The sequence below is a fragment of the Neovison vison genome, chromosome 6 (genome assembly GCF_020171115.1).
Source record: "Neovison vison isolate M4711 chromosome 6, ASM_NN_V1, whole genome shotgun sequence".
Classification (NCBI taxonomy): domain Eukaryota; kingdom Metazoa; phylum Chordata; class Mammalia; order Carnivora; family Mustelidae; genus Neogale; species Neogale vison.
This window is the reverse complement of record NC_058096.1, coordinates 221828948-221846121: the sequence shown is the minus strand read 5'-3', so window position 1 is coordinate 221846121 and position 17174 is coordinate 221828948. Positions and strand designations below refer to the sequence as shown.

General features: G+C 64.6%; 1 protein-coding gene across 2 annotated transcripts in view; it reads right to left on the bottom strand.

The window, feature by feature from the left end:
• Nucleotides 1-415: 415 nt before the first annotated feature.
• ZFR2 (zinc finger RNA binding protein 2) overlaps nucleotides 416-17174 on the bottom strand; it is a 36750-nt gene continuing 19991 nt past the window's right edge. For both annotated transcript variants that reach the window (XM_044254558.1, XM_044254559.1), the window contains exons 6-19: nucleotides 16528-16710; nucleotides 15203-15431; nucleotides 13988-14145; nucleotides 13028-13147; nucleotides 11617-11741; nucleotides 10866-10998; nucleotides 9997-10187; nucleotides 7496-7667; nucleotides 5049-5187; nucleotides 4066-4163; nucleotides 3537-3632; nucleotides 2815-2926; nucleotides 2201-2298; nucleotides 416-1427 (exon numbers count right to left, since the gene is read on the bottom strand). In XM_044254558.1, coding sequence (XP_044110493.1) covers nucleotides 1248-1427; nucleotides 2201-2298; nucleotides 2815-2926; nucleotides 3537-3632; nucleotides 4066-4163; nucleotides 5049-5187; nucleotides 7496-7667; nucleotides 9997-10187; nucleotides 10866-10998; nucleotides 11617-11741; nucleotides 13028-13147; nucleotides 13988-14145; nucleotides 15203-15431; nucleotides 16528-16710 — 2034 coding nt within the window. In that variant the 3' untranslated portion in view covers nucleotides 416-1247. The remainder of the gene's footprint in view (nucleotides 1428-2200; nucleotides 2299-2814; nucleotides 2927-3536; nucleotides 3633-4065; nucleotides 4164-5048; nucleotides 5188-7495; nucleotides 7668-9996; nucleotides 10188-10865; nucleotides 10999-11616; nucleotides 11742-13027; nucleotides 13148-13987; nucleotides 14146-15202; nucleotides 15432-16527; nucleotides 16711-17174) is intronic.

Sequence of the window (17174 nt, the reverse complement as noted above, 5' to 3'; positions counted from 1 at the left end):
CTCCCTCCTGAGGTTTGCAATGAGCATTTGGGAAAACTCCAAGGAACCCTCCATAGGGGCCCTGCTGGTGGAAAACCCCCAACCCCAATTCAGCTAAACCACCACCTCCTCCTCCGGGAAGCCCTCCAGGCCCCCCACCTTCCCACTCAGGGGCCCACTGTTCATTTCAGGGACCAGGCCAAAATGGGTTCCTTGAGCAGCCGTGGGGCACTTGCGAGATGACTGCTTCTCGGGTGGGGTCCCCAGGGCACACTGGTGTGGGGAGGGCCCGAGGGACCCACATGTCGGGGTGCAGCCTCCGGGCAGCCCAGCTCCTCGGCCTTCTCCTCAATGCTCACACCTGTGGCCCCGAGGCTCAGAGAGAGAGGCGGGAGGGCCTGCAGGGGTACCTGCACCCTGAGGGAAGAGAGCACAGTCCACGCCAACAGACACGATTTATTTGCCCCCGCCCCTGCGAGCTCTCGGGCGGCTCCAGCAGCACATGAGACGCGGAGCCACGCTCCCGCCATCCCCTAAACACAGAAATGGAACCGAAGGGATCGATGGAGCCCAGATGGGCTCTTCTTCAGGGTCACCCGGCAGCTGGGCAAAACACCGCGGCAGAGAGGGAGTCTGGCCGCATCGGGGCGGAGGCTGGGGGTGCCCCCACGCCCATCAGGCCCAGCCCTGGGCCTGCATCGGCCGCACCCGAGTGGGAACGAGGGCAGAGCCCAGGCCTGAATGCAAAGTGGCAGACAGCGGTGTTAGAAGGCGCTCGTCGGTACGGGGTCAGGGCAGGCTGTGGGTCACGGACATCTCTGGGGGGCGAGGGGAGCGCCCAGCCCGCGGCCTCACCACCGCTGGGCTCCAGCACCCTCCCTGAGGGTCCAAGAGCGGGAGAGACACCACCCAGCTCAGGCCCTGCAGACCTCTGGCAGCTGGGGGGGTCTCTAGGCTGGGGGCCTGGCTGTGCCCTCAGGGTGGGCCCCCAGCCCCCTGCTCTCCCTGGCCTGCCTCCCCAGCCAGAAAGGCCCTTCGGCAGGATTTCAAGGGCATGAACAGTGCGGGATCCAAAGGAAACACTTCGGAAACCCACACAGGCAGGGGCTGCGGGGTGGGGAGGGGGCGGCCCCCCGTGGCTCTCACGCCCTGATAACAGGGTTTCACCGAGGACTGAAACACAAGTGTTTTTAAAGAAACCCATGGAGAAAACACGACGGTCCGACGTCAGGATGAATCCAGGGACTCACACGCAGGGGTGAGGCTGCTCACGCGGGCCCCTCTTCGCCCGGCCGGCCCTGCTTCCTCTGGACGTCACCCTCGGGGGCCGCACTCGCCTCCCGCAGCCTCTTGCGGAAACGCGGCCCCGGCCGGCTTCTGGGGGGCGGCAGAGGCTCCGTGCCCAGGACCGCGTGGATCTGCCGGAAGGCCAGCAAGCGCAGGGCGTGCTGGGGGCAGACAGCGGGTCAGCAACCCCCACCCCTTGGCACCCCACATCGCCGCCTGGGCTCTGGGCGCTTCCCACGACCGCAGAAGAGAGGTAGGGGGCTTCCCTGGGGTCAGCGGAGGGCAGGACACTGCCAGGTCACCCCTCGGGGCATCAGCCCCTGCCCGCCCCTCTACGGGGACCCCAAACCCTGCATCTTCCGTTTGCCTCAGAGCCCAGTCAGATCCCAAGCAACCTGGTGCTTCCGGTCTGGGGCGCGTCGTGAGCGTCAGGCCCGCTCTGGGTTCCGGGCCGCTGGGAGAGCTAACACCCCCGCAACAAAAGGGACCCCACAGCCGGGCGCTCGGGGCTGGCGGGCCAGTCGCGCTGGAGGCCACGGCTGGGTGTTGGCACAGCACGGGCAGGTGGGCCTCGGGGGGCGCCTCGGGGGGGCACAGGGGAAAAGTGCCAGCCAGCGGGGCCCCGGGTGCGCGGCCCTGAGCTGGGCCCCCCACCCCCTGAGCTGGGCCCCCCCCCCCGCCCCCTGAGCTGGGCCCCCCCGCCCCCTGAGCTGGGCCCCCCCCCCCCGCCCCCGAGCTGGGCCCCCCGCCCCCTGATCTGGGCCCCCCGCCTCCTGATCTGGGCCCCCCCGCCCCCTGAGCTGGGCCCCCCCCCCCCGCCCCCAGGAGTAGTCGTGTCACCCACAGGCTGCCCAATGCTGCAGGGGGGCGGGGGGGGGACAGGGGGCCACCCCCCGCGCCCACTCCTGCAGAGTCACCGGGGCTGCTGTCCCACCTGGGCACTGGCCGTGAGGTCCTCGCGCTGCTGCCGTGTCATGGCCCCAAGGGCGTCCCTCTGGTCTCTCTCGCAGGGATCCTGGAGCCCGGGCCCGTCTTGGCCAGGGGCGGTGGGAGCAGCAAAGGAGAGAGCAGCCCGTGAGAGGCGGCCGCGACCGCGGGGTCCCTGCACCCCTGACACTGTGTGACCACACGGATGGGTCACTGCTTCGCTTCCACTCTCTTAGCCTGCTACCATCCTGCGTCACTGAAACAACCCGGGAACTCCCTTTCTGCATCGAACATTTCAACCGCGGGGCGGTGTGGGGTCTCCCCTTGGCGGTGGAAAATACACGGCGTGAACACCCCTGCCTGCGGCCCTTTATCCGCATTACCCCGGCCCTTTCCTTCGCCAAGATTCCCGGGGCGCTCCAGAAAGGACAGGAGGGCCCCCCGAAAACCAGGGCCGTGCTGCCCCAGGGCGGGCCCCTGCCCACGCCCCGCTCTCCTCCGTGGGTGCGTCCACGTGCCTCCCCTGGAGCCTGTGGGTCTGTCCGCCAGTCCTCCTGTCTGCCTTGAACGGGGCTCCCAAGTGCGCTCTCGTGCTCTGGGCTCCCCGGCCGGGGGACTGACCTGCCAGGAGTGTCCCTGAGGCCACACACTCCAGGACACGCCTCATGCCGTCCCCAGGACTGAGGGGCCCCGACGCACTGCTCAGAGCCTTCTCCGCCAGCAGCTCCATGGCCTGGGCAGTGTGGGGACAGGAGAGACACCGTGACTTGGGGGAGAGCTGAACCGGAGTGAGAGCAGCAAGGATGGGCTGGGCAGGGTCTCCAGGGGACCCCGAGCTCCTTCCCTCACGGCCACTCCCCCTTGAATTTCTGCAACAAAGGGGGACCCTTGGAGCCTCCCCTCCCCGGGGCCTGGCTGAGCACAGATGACCTCGCTCTCCACTTCTCCGACTCCTCAGCTAATCCCAGGCATGCAAACACCGCGGGCCAGCATCCCAAGGGTTAAAAGAACCGCTCTCTGGGACCCTCGTGCATTTAGCTGGGGATCCCAATGACCCACCGAGCTGCTCTGGTGTGCCCCCCGCCCCAGGGAGCCGCCCTGCCTGGAGGGGTCCTGCAGGGACACGCATGGTCTTGGGGGCGCTTCTAGACTTAGAGGGAAACCACTCCTCTCGGTGTCAGCATGGACCTCGTGTCAAGACCCTGTCCCCGCTGCACACGGGGCAGGGAGTGGAGGCTGGGAGGGGGGCACTAGGAGCCGCTGCTCAGGCGCTTGGACAGCCCAGCCATGGGAAGCGGGGGGCATGTGTCTCGGGCTAAACAAGGCCCGCGTTGGTGCCTTACCCAGTGCGGAAGGGCCCCCCAGGCGGGCACACGCCGGCAGAGGTCACGGAGGACCCTGAGCACAATCACGCACGGCTGCAGGCCGCTGGCACGAGCCTTTGGGAGAAAAAGTACAGCATCGGGTCAGGGAATCACGTGTACGGGGCCCCGGGCACAAGGGCGGACGCTCAGGGCTGTGAGCCAGGCCCAGGAGGGACTCCGGTGGGTGGGGGGGGCACCGACCGGCTGGCCTCCAGCGTGGCAGCTGGGAGCCGAGTCCTTTCCCCAAGAGACCCCACACCGACCGAACGGGCCCCATCGGAGCCCCCAGTAGCCGCCATCGGGTGGATCCGGGGCCGCGGAAGCCCCAGCCCCGAGCCGCGAGCTCTCTGGCCACGCTCCTGACACGAGTGTCGGTTCATGCTGGGCAGGGCGACACAGGCCAGCCGGGGACATGCCGTGCAGATGGCTGCCCTTCCCGGCTGTATGCCGAGCCCACTCCCCTGAGCAACAGGGCAGAGCCCCCATGCCACCGCCCCTGTCCCCTGACCTGGAACCACTTGGCGTGGCGGAGGGCGGCCAGCGCCCGGAGGCTCTTCTCCCGGCTCAGGACGTCGCCTGGGTCGGGCGGAGGCACCTGCATTCCCTCTAGGAGGAAAGAGGATGTGGGCACGGCGCCCTTCCCCCCTCCTCCTCCCGCCTCACTGGGCCGTGTGGCCCCAGCCCTTGGGTCTCTGGAAGGTCCAGGGCTCCGGACTGCCTTTCCTCCAGGACACCGCAAGGACCAGAGAAGTTATTTCTCTGCAAATCCTCTCCCTCTGCCGTCCCGTGGTGAGCAAGTTACGGTTCAGGTGGAAAGCTATGGATGAAGCCAGGTTTCCAGGCACTTCCAAGTGCATCACGGCAAGGGAGAAAGTGGGTCAGATGCTAACAGGTGTCATCGTTGACGGAGAAGGCCCCAAGTCTGGGAGCGACTCACGCACCTTCTCCTGCCTCCTTACCATGACCGCACACCCACCTCCTTGCTCCAGGAGGCCCTGGAGCACAGACAGAGGTCAGGCGATGGAACGGAGTGGCCCTTGTGCATAAATGTCCCGGACCAACCCCTCCTTCAGGCTGAGATGGGGCCAGCAGGGGTGTGTCTGCGAGAAGGGGCTTTCGAAGCTCCCTTCCAGTGACAGCCAGCCCTGGACCCTCCCGGGGGAGGGACACAGCGGGGGTTCCCTCCGGCCAGCCCCGTTCAGCGGCCTCGGACCACTCACATTTCCCCACGTGCCCAGTCTGCCCCTTGTTCATGTGTCTGAGCAAAGCCTAACGGGGCTTTCAACTAGAATTTAACAATGTTTTTCTATCCCCGGTATTTTTTTTTTTATATATAACTATGACAACTGGTAACCTTTTCCACCAATGGTTCAAGGGTGCTCCTCTTGAAAAATTTAAGTGACAAAAATGAACTGACTTAAAGAATGTTAGACAAAACAATCGTGAAGAAAGTTCGAGAATGACAAGTTTGGAAGACAGGCCTGGCTGCACCTTGTTCCATGGAAGGGTCCTCCCGCATCAGGGGCGAGGTGACTGACACAGAGACCCTCATTCCAGGCTCCTCACAGGAGGAAATGATGATGTTGTCTTCGGAGTCAGAGGAGACCTCGTACTTGTCTTCTGTCACCATCTGTGAAGGGCGAATGCAACCTGAGTCCATGTCACCCCAGCTGAGAACCACGGGTAAACGAGCAAGGATACAGTCGAGGGCTGGGCCCTGTGCTGGGGGCCTGGAACTGGCAAAGGATTTACATGTAGCCCCGACCCTGCAGGAGCACACCTACACAGCAACGTGCACAGATAACAAACCCAGTATGTAGGGGCCTTCATATGTAAAGTACGCCCACAGATCAACAACAAGGCCAGCAATCCAATTAAAAAAATAAACTGGTGTGCGACATAACAGGTAGCTTGAGGAAAAGAAATAGAAATGACCCTCTTTATGCAACAACACAAATTTCTCCCATGGTAAGAGAGAACCAATTAAAACTATAACGAGGTACCACTGTCCCCTGGGAGAACAGACATCAGCAGTCTGGGGGCACAGCTGGGCTGGCGAACCCAGCCATCTATAATCTGCTGGTGGAGGCTGATCTGGCAACATTTACCAGAAGCATCTGGCCTCAGGTCTTTGGCCAGCAATTCTGCTCCTGGAATAAGCTCTCACATGTGTACAAGGTTACCTGCTCACTGGAAATGACCTGAATGTCCAACTACACAGAGGGGTGCCTCAAGTTCTGGATGGACAGCAATGAAATGTTCGTCAGTCACATAACGCAATGAGGCTCCTTAAATATGCACAGGGGGTTGAACCCTAGAGACGCTAAGTGAAAACAGCAAGGTGACTTTGCCAGTGGAACAAGCTATTATTTGGGCACAGCAGGGGAGAATGGGGAAAACCCATTCAGCGATTGGCCTCCAGGCAAGACCCAGGCCCCCTCCATCACCTGCCACAGGGGCCCAGGAACACCCCGGCCCTCACTGGGGGTACCCTTCAGGGGTCACCCTCACAGGCAGGCCCTTCCAGGAGACTTTAGAACCAAGGCACATGGTCCAGTGCCCACTGCTCAGAGAGGCCTTATGGCGTACCTTGCCTTATTTTGAAGTCTCTGAGATGCCTGGCCAGGGCGCCCCCGAGCTGCGTGGAGCTCTAGGCAGCTGTCGCTACACCCCTAGAAATGCTCTCTGCCCTGGCTAAGCCATCTTTCCCCACCTGGCCGGCATGGGGGTGCCTAAGTCAGACTCTGGGGTGAAATGCTTCCTGCCACTGGGGGGGTGGGGCACTGGCAGCTCAGCCACAGCCTGGCCTGCCTTTGTGAGGCTGCGTCTGAGCCACACACAGAGCCCTGCCGTAGCTAGCGGAAACCACCGTGCCATGCGTGCGAAGGAAACAGGTGCTTACTGATTTATTTAAATCGATTTTTAGTGATTTTTCTCTCAAATAAATAAAGAGCTGATGCACACATCTGCGAGCGTGGGGGTGGGAGGAGCAGCAGGGGCGGGAGAGGAAGTGAGCCTCAAGCTGTCTCCCCATTGAGCATGGAGCCCGTCGTGGCGCTCCATCCCCTGACCCCAAGATCATGACCTGAACCAATATCAAGAGTCCAGGGTTAACCAACTGAGCCATGAAAAGGGGTATTTAAATCAGCCAAGTGGGGGTGTGTCACTCCTCTGCTCAAAACCCTCCTGCCTTCCCACTTCCCTGAGAAACGCAGGCCTACCTGCCTATATGGCCTTCAGGCCTGGTGTGATCCAGGCCCCCACAAATGCAGGTCCTTCTACATGGACCACTGCTCCCCCATCTTTCAAGGCCTCCCCCAGTCTCTAGCTCCCACCTAGAGGGCCCCATTCCTATCAGGACACGCGGCTCCCCCCATCCTGTCTGATGTGCCTCCCCTGTCCCTGCCAGTGCTCCTGTCTTGGCATCTGACTTCCATTTCTTCACTAGTGGCACATTGGATGTCAGCTTGCTCGTGACCAGAGTGGGGGCCCTGGGGGGGGGGGACTTGGGTCTGTGCGGCCCCCAGTGCTGGATTTTCTGGGGATGCAGAAAAAGACTCACCAGGAAGGAGAACGCACGGCCACCCCCCCTGCCCCAGGAAACTGCCAATCACGGTCTCTGCTGAGATCGTCCCAGAACAGTCCAGAGAAAAGGAGCCCAGGTCTCTCCCACAGTCCCCAAACGGGTCTTCACAGGGCTGGGCTCAGCTCCACTCACCCCTGTAACGACTGGTAAGTCGGCATCTGCAGAGACGGGAAAGTTTCCTCCTTTCTTTTACCCTAGACTCGCTTTATAAAGGAACCCCGGAGTTCGCTATCTCGGGAACTTTTCTATAAAACAACCCAGTCTGGGTCCAACAGCCCAACTCTTGTTTCTTCGAGTCACCTGGAAACAAGGCCATCCCATCTGGCGGCCGCCTGGGCCACGCGGCTCTTACCGGGAGCTGCTGGGGCAGGTGCTCCGAGATTCTCTGCAGCAGGGCACGCGTGGGCTTCTGCGAGCACAGCAGGGTCAGCCGCACCTTCCTGTCCCCCCGCAGCAGAAGGCCCTTTGCCAGAAGGCCAACCCGCATCACGCCCTTCAGGACCCGCGCAGAGGGGGAGCCACCACTGTCAAGACAAGCAAATGTGTGAGACTCGTAGGGGAAAGGGGTCGGGAGAAGGGGCCGCCACCAGGGTCCCCCTGCTCCTGCGCTCACAGGCTCCTTGCGGGGCCTCTGCCTCAGTTTCCCCATCTGTGAAATGGGCCTACGCCCCTGGGGACAAGCCCACCAAGTTGCACATGCCCAGTAAGGACTGCTGGTTTTTACTCCTTCCTGATAATCTACATTCTGAGGAAGGCCACCAATGGCCATCCCCGTGGCCCCTGGTCTCAGCCAGCTGGGGCCCTGGGCTCTGTGTCCTCCTTAGCGTCTCCAAGGTCACTGTGCCCCGCACCTCAGCTCCTTGGCCGGGAACCTGCCCGCTCCCCTCAGGCCCTGCCCCACAGCACCCTGACCCGGGCCCCTGCTTGCCCTTCTGAAGCCCAGGCCAGCTCGCCGCAGTGGGAGCCTGAGCTTGCCTCTGCCCCATGGCCCCTCCCGGTGCTGCCCCTCTGCAGGGGGGAGGTGGGGGCCACCCCAGCTTCTCTCAACCTGACCCCCAGTCTCCCTTGGTCCCTGTGCTCCAGCCCCATGAGGCTGCTCCCTCGCTGGGCCCTCTGCCTGGGGACGTTCACCCTGCGGCTCCAGGAGTGGCTGCTGCTCGCTTTGTGACACTCCTGGGGAGAGGAGGAGCTGTTTTTGGTTTGGGGTTTTTTTTGTTTTAAAATTCATTTATGTATTTCTCTTTCTTTTTTCTTTTTAGGTAGGCTGCACGTGAGGAGCTTTGGGGTTTGAACCCACGACCCTGAAATGATCAAGACTCAGATGCTTAACCCACGGAGCCCCCGAAGAGCCCCCATTTATGCATTTCTTGTCGGCCTCTGCACCATGTGTGCTGGAGCCCAGTGCCCCCCCAGAGGACCGGGCCAGGAGGTCACCGGCATCACGCAGACGGGAGACGGCTGGACTGGGGCAAGGACCAGGGAGGGCAGAGGGCAGGGGGCGGGAGTGGGGGGCGGGCTGCCGACGGGACACTCAGAGGCTATCGATCAACCTGGATCTCAATTCACACCCACTGTGAAACCAAACAGCCCCGAACCCACAGTCTGATCCTGGTGGAGCCTGCTTTCCTGGCGCCGGTGCGGGCTGCTCCAGCGTGACCGTGCCGCGGTTCTCTCATGTCAGAACAGGGGCCCGCGCTCTCTGGGGCCAGCTCCTGGCCTCTGGGCCGCCACCACACACGTGATGGGATGGAAACGTCACGGGAAAGCTGGGGGAAGGAGGCCGGTTTTGTTTCTCCGAGCACACGGCATTCGGGAGGTTTTGGGGAGGGGCCGTGTGGGGCCGTGAAGGGGCGGCTCTGGGATGCGCCTCGTGGAGGCCGACCTGTGGTCACCGGACCGCAGGAGTCTGCAGGGGCTGGGCTGAGCGCCGTGGGCGTGCACACACAACACCCGCGACTGGCTGGCACGGGACCCTGCACCTTGCGCGAGGGCGCCGGTGGGGGCTGGGTGCACCCCCGCTTCTATGACCGCGCAGGTGGAGGAGGGGCCCTCTCCCAGGGAAGGCCAGGGGAGCTCGCACCCGAGGGCACACGTGCGCTCCCCCAGGGCGCAGACACTGTGCTAACAAGAAGGAGCTGAGTGGCACCAGCCGGCTGCGAAAGGAGGGTCGTAGCAGGACCCCTCTGGCCTACGCGTGCGCTGTCCAGCACAGGTGGGGCCCCGGGGACGGGCAGTGCGGGATGGGGGTGCCAGGCAGGGGCAGGGGCGCACGGACTGTAGCAGGACGGATCTCCGCCAGCAGCGGAGGCCGACCGGGGTGATGGGCACACAAGGTCGTCCGTGCCCCAGAACGGTCCCCACCAGCGTGGCTGAGACGTAAGCTGCACAGCGTGTTCGAGCATCATACAAGGGCGGCCACCCAGAGAGAAAGGACTTGGAAAACAGACTTTGTCCAGATCCCAGGTGGAGAGGCCTCCGCGCCCCAACAGCCACAGTGACTGTAACAGTGACTCACGCGGGCGCTCAGGGGCTCTCCCACTCGGGGACCTCACTGACCCTCAGAAGAAGAGAATCACCCTCGGTCTCCCATTCGCAGATGAGAAACAGCCCGGTTCCCCCTTCACAAGGAACATTTCTAGATGCACCTTCGATAGGAAGCGTCCATTTGGGGAATGTTCTGCCCGCAGGCTGGGAAGTCCCAGGGACCTCGGAGAGCTCAAAGCCGATCAGAGTGAGGCGCCTCGCCCCCCGCCAGCCACGTCCTGTCCAGAACCCCAACCCTCCACCCGGGGGGCCTCCCTGCCCCGCTCAGTCGGCCTGGGGCCTGGGGAACGGAGAGTGACCCCCCAATACCTGTGCTCACCGCCCGCGTGCACTGGGCTTCCAGAGTTCTCCTCGGCCAGCACGTCGGACACCAGCTTGAGGGCGCGCTCCGAGTGGGAGACGGCCTTCTGCACGGCCAGGAGCTCTTCCTCCGTGGGGTAGATGGCCGCGTGCTTCCACAGGACGTGCCGGTCATCGCTGGACTCCGGCCGCCGTGCGGACTGCAGGAAAAGGCGGGCTGGTCGTGAGCAGGCGGCGAGGCCGCGGGCACCGGGCGCGCAGGGGACAAGGTGAGCGTCAGCCCCGCTGAGGCATGGCACATGCAGCAGGGGGCCCTGTGAAGCCCCCAGAGTCAGGCTGGCTTTGGGGGTGACAGGCAAGGGGCAGCAGAGAGCCAGGCGAAGGAAGGACGGGGACCCACGAGGCAGTGGACTGGCGAGAATGTGGGGCCGCGTGGGGCTTGCGGGCTCCCCTTTGGTGACGTCCTTCCATTTCGGAGCCAGAAGCTTTGCAGCCAATTCAACGGGGCGCCTCCCCCCAGCAAGGTGGGAACGGGAGGCTCCCATCCAGTCCCGGGCCCAGCCTGCACGGACGGATGCCGAGGGCTCCGGAGGGAAGTGGTGACCTGGGCCTGGGAGCCAAGGGAACTCCAGTGGCCGGTGACGGGGCCCGGGCCTGGGATTCCTACTGGTGACCAGTGACAGGGCTGGGCTGTGACCCTCAGGCCCCGCCAGCGCCCACCCCCGGGCACCTCTCGGGGGTCGTGGCTCAGAGCCATGTTCCTCGCTCCTGGAGGAGTCAGGGATTTGGGTCCTTCTAGGGAGGGCCCGAGAAGGCTGCTGCCCGTGGGGCCTCCACAGCGGGAGGCATTCTGGCCCGAGGACAAGGCCACCACCCACCAGAGGTGAGCCGGGCGGTGCCCCCGGCCTGCTGGCGAGGGAAGGAGAGTGCTGGTCGGGCGAAGAGGGTCCAGGCTGCTCATCGGGGGCCTGAGGCCCCTCCTCCAGTCGCCTCCTGCACAGCTCCTGGCGCCTGCAGGGACCCAGGGGGAAAAGCTGCTCGAAGCGGCTGCGGGACCCCTGGGCTTGTCGCATCAGAAGCGTGCCTCGTCCAGAGGCTGAGCGAGGCTGGGGCTCCAGGACCACCAGAGAGCGCTGCCTCCACCTGACGGGGCCCCCAGGGCCCATGACACGGGCCTGCCCCAACACCCACCATGGCCCAGGGAGACTGAGGCGATGCGGGCCCGGGGGACAGAGGCCAAGGGCAACAGGTGGGGAAGGAGCGGGTGACGGCAGCCCCAGGTCTGTCCTGAGCTTTGTTCCCCAGCTCAGACGCTGCCCAGGTCTTCCGTCGATCAGACACGGCATCGGAAAACGCTTTCCAACTGCTCCAGAGGGTGGAGGAAGGCGTGACAGATATGCCGGTGGTCAGGGGACGCCGGGGTCAGGGCGCACAGACACCCGGGGCTTCCCTGTGAACGGGAGCCCAGAGCCCTGCTCCACGGCTGCGGGCTTGTGCTGTCCTGCGTGACCGTCTCCCCCGAGGGCGGTGTCCCTGCCCACACTGCAGGGGCGAGCTCCTGGGTCCTCAAGCCCGAAAGCGAGCGGAGGGTGGGGGCAGCCCGGCAGGGACCCCTAATTCCCCGCATACCAGCGCCGCATCTCCTCCAGCTGCTGCCTGCTCAGCTGCCTCTGCTTCCTCAGCCTGGCTTCCAGAAGCTTCCGAGCTCTGTGGCTGGGCTTCACTGCGATCGGGAGGTCTGGGTTCACTTTTTTCTGGAAAGGGCAGGAAGGGCTGTGAGATGGGAGACCTTCCTTTCGACAAGTGCCAGGAGCCTCAGGAGCCCCCAGCGCCCACGGCCTCCTGCCGGCTGACTCCACAACGGGGCTCCATCCCCCAGAGCCTGGCCGCTCCAGGGACCCACGAAACAGGGAGCTCCCGCGGGGGGGCGCGGCCGCAACACAGCAGCCCGGAAAGAAGGAAATCCAGCCCCACTGTGGACGCCCTCGCTGGCCACGGATGGGTCGCTGTAGAGCCAACGTCAAGCGCGTATTTCGAATCAAGCCAACTCAGCGGAAACGCGGTGAGACCCAGCGATCCACATTTTCAAGGGCGTCGCAGATTCTCCCGTGGAACGTAGTTTACGGTGAGTCCCTCATCGTTCCCGAACGCAGCGCTGTCTAGGGGGCCTTTGCTCTTGCCAACGGCCCACGTGTCCATCGATGGAAGGACCAATACACAGTGTGCCCCCACGCACAGGAGTGTCCCTCGGCCATGAGCAGGAGCGAGGCCCCCACGCGCTCCCCAGGGGACAGACACGCAGGAAGGGAACCAGACACAGAAGGCCACACAGGGTGTGAGTCCATGCGGGTGACACGCCCAGAACAGACTGGTCTGCGGACTGGGAAGGGGGCTCGTGGGGGCCGGGGGCTGGGGGTGACTGCGAATGGGGATGAGGCTTCTCTCTGGGGTAATGGAATGTTCTGGAACTCGAGAGACGTGGGTGAACTGTGTAGCGCGTGAGTGACACCCCAACGGAGTAGCTAGAAGAGGGGTGTGCACGCGACAACTCGTCCCACCGCCCCGCGAGCCTGAGACGGGGCCGGGGGAGGCGGCTCTCAGCCCCTCCTCCGGTGCAGCCCACGGGGCCGAAGGGCCCACAGCCAACCCCGGCTGGGGAGTAGAGCAGCCCAGCCAAGGTCCTGTTGGTGCTGGGGGTCTCAGCACCCGTCTCCCGGGCCCCTCGCAGGAACAGCTCCCAGAGGACGGTCACCCTGCTGCAGCAGGGGCCCCTGGGGCATGACCTCTGGCCCCCAGGCTCCCCTGTTGCCCCCATACCCCATCTCGGCTGCATCTGTGAGCCTGTTCCGTGTGCTTAGGGACCCTCCGGCAACAGGTGGGTCCGGAGGCGAGAGACGCCATGGGGATCCCAGGCGGGGCCGGGTCTGCCACGGTCTCCAGGGAATATGGGGGCAGGCCCCCAGCACCCGGAGCTCCTGTTAGGGGCGTGGGACGGGGTGCAGGAAACCTGGCGGTCAGATCCCCCCCCAGCCCTGCACACCTTGTACTGCAGCCGGTGCCGCCGGCCCCTCACGTGCGTGTCCCTGGCGGTGGCGTTCCCGACACTGCACTCGCACAGGCTGCACTGGAACCGGACCACTTTGCCTTCCTCGTTGCGCACCTGAGACACAGCGCCCTGCTGAGCCGGCCGCCACCCACGCAGAGCGCCCGGTTCCCCAGGCAGGGGCACAGCCCCCGTCCCGTTGGGGACACCGGACCGTCCCGGGAGGCCTGCGCGCTGGTGTCCCGCCTACCAAGCGGGCTTTGGGGGAGCCAAAAGCATGTCACCAACACACCCTCCGGTGCCCCAGCTGCCCTCGGCCACTGTCCTGTCCCGCTCCTCCGCCCACTCCCCTCCCAGGGGTGCAGACACCCGCTGCCTGTCCACAGAGCGCCTGCCTCGGCTCTGTCCTGGGCTGCAGCCATCACAGGCCCTGCCGTGCCCCCTGAGGCTTCATCACTTCAACTACGAAATGCCAGGGCTTCCCCGGCGGGGCTCTTATCTGGGGGGGCAAAAGTGGCTGAACACAACCAGAAGAAGTGCTGACGCGCCCACTTCCTTTCAGCCAGTGAGGGGAGCCCAGGAAGCAGGGAAGTGGCCGGGGAGAAGGCTTCCAAATCTGGGTCTAGAAGCTCTTCCAGACAGGCCTTGCAGGCTCCGGGCTCCAGGGCGGTGGCCACGGAGGTCGCACACGGGCTCCTGATGCCCAGGGATACCAGGCCTCTATGTATCTCAGGCCTGCCTTCTAGGATCTGAAACCCAGTGCCTGGACCTTCCAGTGAGTTCCGTAAGACACCGTGGCTCACCGCGGACGGCGCGTGGACAGGTGCGTACATCTCAGATGGAGACCCGGGGCGCGATCTTGAAGCCTGACCCCTGCTGCAGTCCCTCACCACAGCCCAGAGGGGGAGTGGGGGCACGCCGACGGCCCGGGACATAGCGGAAGCCTGGCACGGTTACCTCTTCCACGTAGCCGGGGCCCACTGGCTGCGCGGCACAGCTTCCAGAAGCTTCTGCGGAGTCTCCTCGGGCAGGTGGACCTCCAAGCCCATCTGGTGCGGGGTGTGCCCGTTTGCCCTCTGGGGCCCTGCTGCCCACTGCCTGCGGCTTGGAAGGCCCTGGAAGGAAGAGCGGGGCTGCCCACAACCTGCGCCAGCCAGAAACCAGGGCCGGCTTCCCGCCCGCCTGCATGAAGGGTGGAATGAGATGCAAACCGAGGTCTCCTGCTCCCCGTTTAGTCCCTCGTGATGTCAGGCGGTCGGATCCCCTGTCCTGAAAGGCCCCTTTCACGCCAGCCTGGGTCTCAGCTGAGAGCTCCAGCCCACCACGCAGCTTTTGGTGCCCGTCTGAACGCGGCCACAGGGAGGCCCAGGTGGCAGGCCTCTCGCGGAGGAGCCTGTGGCCGCCCCACTCCTCCAGCTGGACCCAGAGTCATGGTCAAGCTAGCCCCCTTGGCAGGCCCCCCAGGGGAGACGGGTCTCTGTTACCACACCGCTCTTCGGTTTGCGGTTCGTGTCGTGTGGTGATTCCAAACACAGGGCCACTGAGACTTAAAATAAATCCTCCTCCCCCTTCCTGGGCAAAGCTGGTGGTGGAGAGCAGAGCCTGGGGCGGCCCTGGGTCTGAATCCCACCTCCACTGTGCGTGAGGTGGCCCAGCACCAGGTACGTGACCTTGCCTCACCTCTGTTTGTCCCTCTGCAAATGGGGAACCTACTTTCCAGAGTGGCGGAGGGCAAACGGGCAATGCCCTGAAGCAGTCGGCAGAGTGTATGTCTACATGGGGCCTAGCTGCTGCCCCTCGATCCGCGCCCCCAGGGCAGGCCACCCCCAGGGGAGGTGGGGCCACAGGTGGGGGACCCAGGAGCCCGCCTCAATTTCCTGAGACCCACATAATTCATCGGAGCCCACTCTGTTCACCCTGAGCACCGGGATGTGAATCCTGCCCCCACCGCCCCACGGGCTCTGTCCACGCTTCCTAAGGGTATGGCCCAAAGGCAGCCAGAATGTGGCAGAGAGGGGCTGCCTCTCCCCACCCCGGCCTCCATCCAGGGCCTGGGCCCTCTGGAGAGAGGGGATGGTTAGCACACATGCCACAAGGGAAGGGGACCAGCGCTTCTTTGAAATCCCAGCGTGAGGAGTGAGCCCGGGCGTGGCGCTGGGCTGTGACCCGTACCCGCACTCGTGGCCTTCCAAGCCGCCGGTCTCTTGGTCAGTGCTGGCTTGCTCGGGGTGCACGCGCTGGGACCGGCAGGGGCTGTGGGCTTGGCAGAGCCCGCGGGGGGACTCTCCGCGGTGAGCGGGGCCGGCTGGCTGGTGCGGGTGGCCTGGGCCGAGCTGGAGTCCCCGGGCACGGGTTCTATGGCAGGGATGGGCTTGCCCAACTTCGTGTGTAGCTTCAAGACCTGGAACAGACCCCCCCCCCCCGCAGTCAGGGCCCGATCACACCTCCGCGAGGGGCAGGAAGAGCATCTGGTGGCTGGACAGGCGGCAACGTGCGGGAGGGAGCGCGCAGGTCCCGTCCCAGGCCCCAGCAGCCCGCCCTTGGCTCGCAGGCATGGCTCCTGCTAGAACACCCTCCCTGCCTCCAGGCCCCGTTCGCTGCGCTGCGCTCCCGGAAGGACCACCTCACGGCCGCAGCATCTTCATCTTCACGGACAGCCGCCTCAGAACGGTCTCCCGGCTCCAAGTCTCTGACGCTCACAGCCCAGACCTGCCCCCGCCCAGGGCTGGCCGCAGGTTCTCCCCGGGCCCCAGAACCCCAGAACGCCCCGCGTCCTGGGTCCCAGCTCTCCTGTCGGCACCCCTGAATAGCCAGGCCCGGCCGTGCCTCCCCTTCCTCCACTTCTCCTCCTCCTGCTTGCTTCCCCTCCTCTGGGCGCCGCTCTCGCCCCTGCAGGCTCTGAGTTTGCTCAGGCTTTTGAGAGCCTGCTCTGGCTGGGCCGAAGGAGGGGACAAGACAGGCCCTTAGGAAGGTGATCTGAGGGTGGCCCAGCTCTGCAGTGGGGAGATGGAGGAGGGCCAGCCACGGGGGAGGGGGGAGCAAAGGCCTAGGGGGGGAGGGGGGAGCAAAGGCGGGGGGGGGGGGAGCAAAGGCCTGGGGGGTAGGAAGGAGCGTGGCAGGTTCTGTGTGGGGCCCTGAGACAGGGCCCTTCCTAATCCTTCTGCCATTAACTACGTGGCTTAAAGCTGGTGTCCCACCAGGCTTTCCTCCTGCCGCCAACACACACCCCTTAAGCAAGCAGTCCCTTGCAGGTTACCAATACCCTTTGGGAAGGCTGCTGCTTTTTACGAAGTTCCCGCGGGAGCGTGGCAAGGGCAGACCCTGGGCAGAGATGGAGTCTCCCTGCCTTTTCTCAGGCCATCACGCCGCTCCACACCATGGTCCAGGGGGCAGGGGGACACCCTTCGGAGGAAAGCAATGGCCCGGCGCCCCGTAGGAACAGCTTCCTGTCATTGGCGGTGGCCCCCTCGTGGCTGTGGGGCCCCGAGGGCTCCTACCTTCTGGTGCCTGGCTCCCCGGATGTGAGCGGCGTAGGCATCTGCCCCTGTGCACGACACGGCACAGAGCCCGCAGCGCGGCCTCCCCTGCACCCCGCCCAGGCCGCCACTGGCCTGGGTGCCCGACTTCTGGGCCGCCGCTTTCTTCTTGTGCTTCTGCCCCTCCAGGTGCTCACGGTAGGTCTGCAGGCAGAGCGAGAGACGCACGGGTGTGTGTGTGTGTGTGTGTGTGTGTGTGTGTGTGTACGTACGTGCCTGCACGGTTCACTCACAGGGACACCCAAACCGCCCCTGCCTCCCATCACCGGCCGCGCAGACGCTCGAGTGCCCCTTTGTTAAACCCAGTCACCGGGCCAGACGCTCAGCCTGGACCACAGGTTTCTTTTTCCTCTAAAAATGGGTGAGCTGCTTTGACTTCAGGGCCTCCCTGGAAGGAAAATGCTGGCGTTTCAGGATCTGACCTCAGAAACCACACGAGGACATCCGCTGCCTGAATCGCACGGGGCACGTTTGTCAGAAGGCGGCTGACACACGGAGGGGCCAGGCCAGAGCAGGTGCGTGCATTGCAGGCCCCGTGGGCTGCACCGCCATGCCCGAAATACCGGGTGGCATCCGGCAGGTGACCAAGCTCTTAGTGGCACCCATGC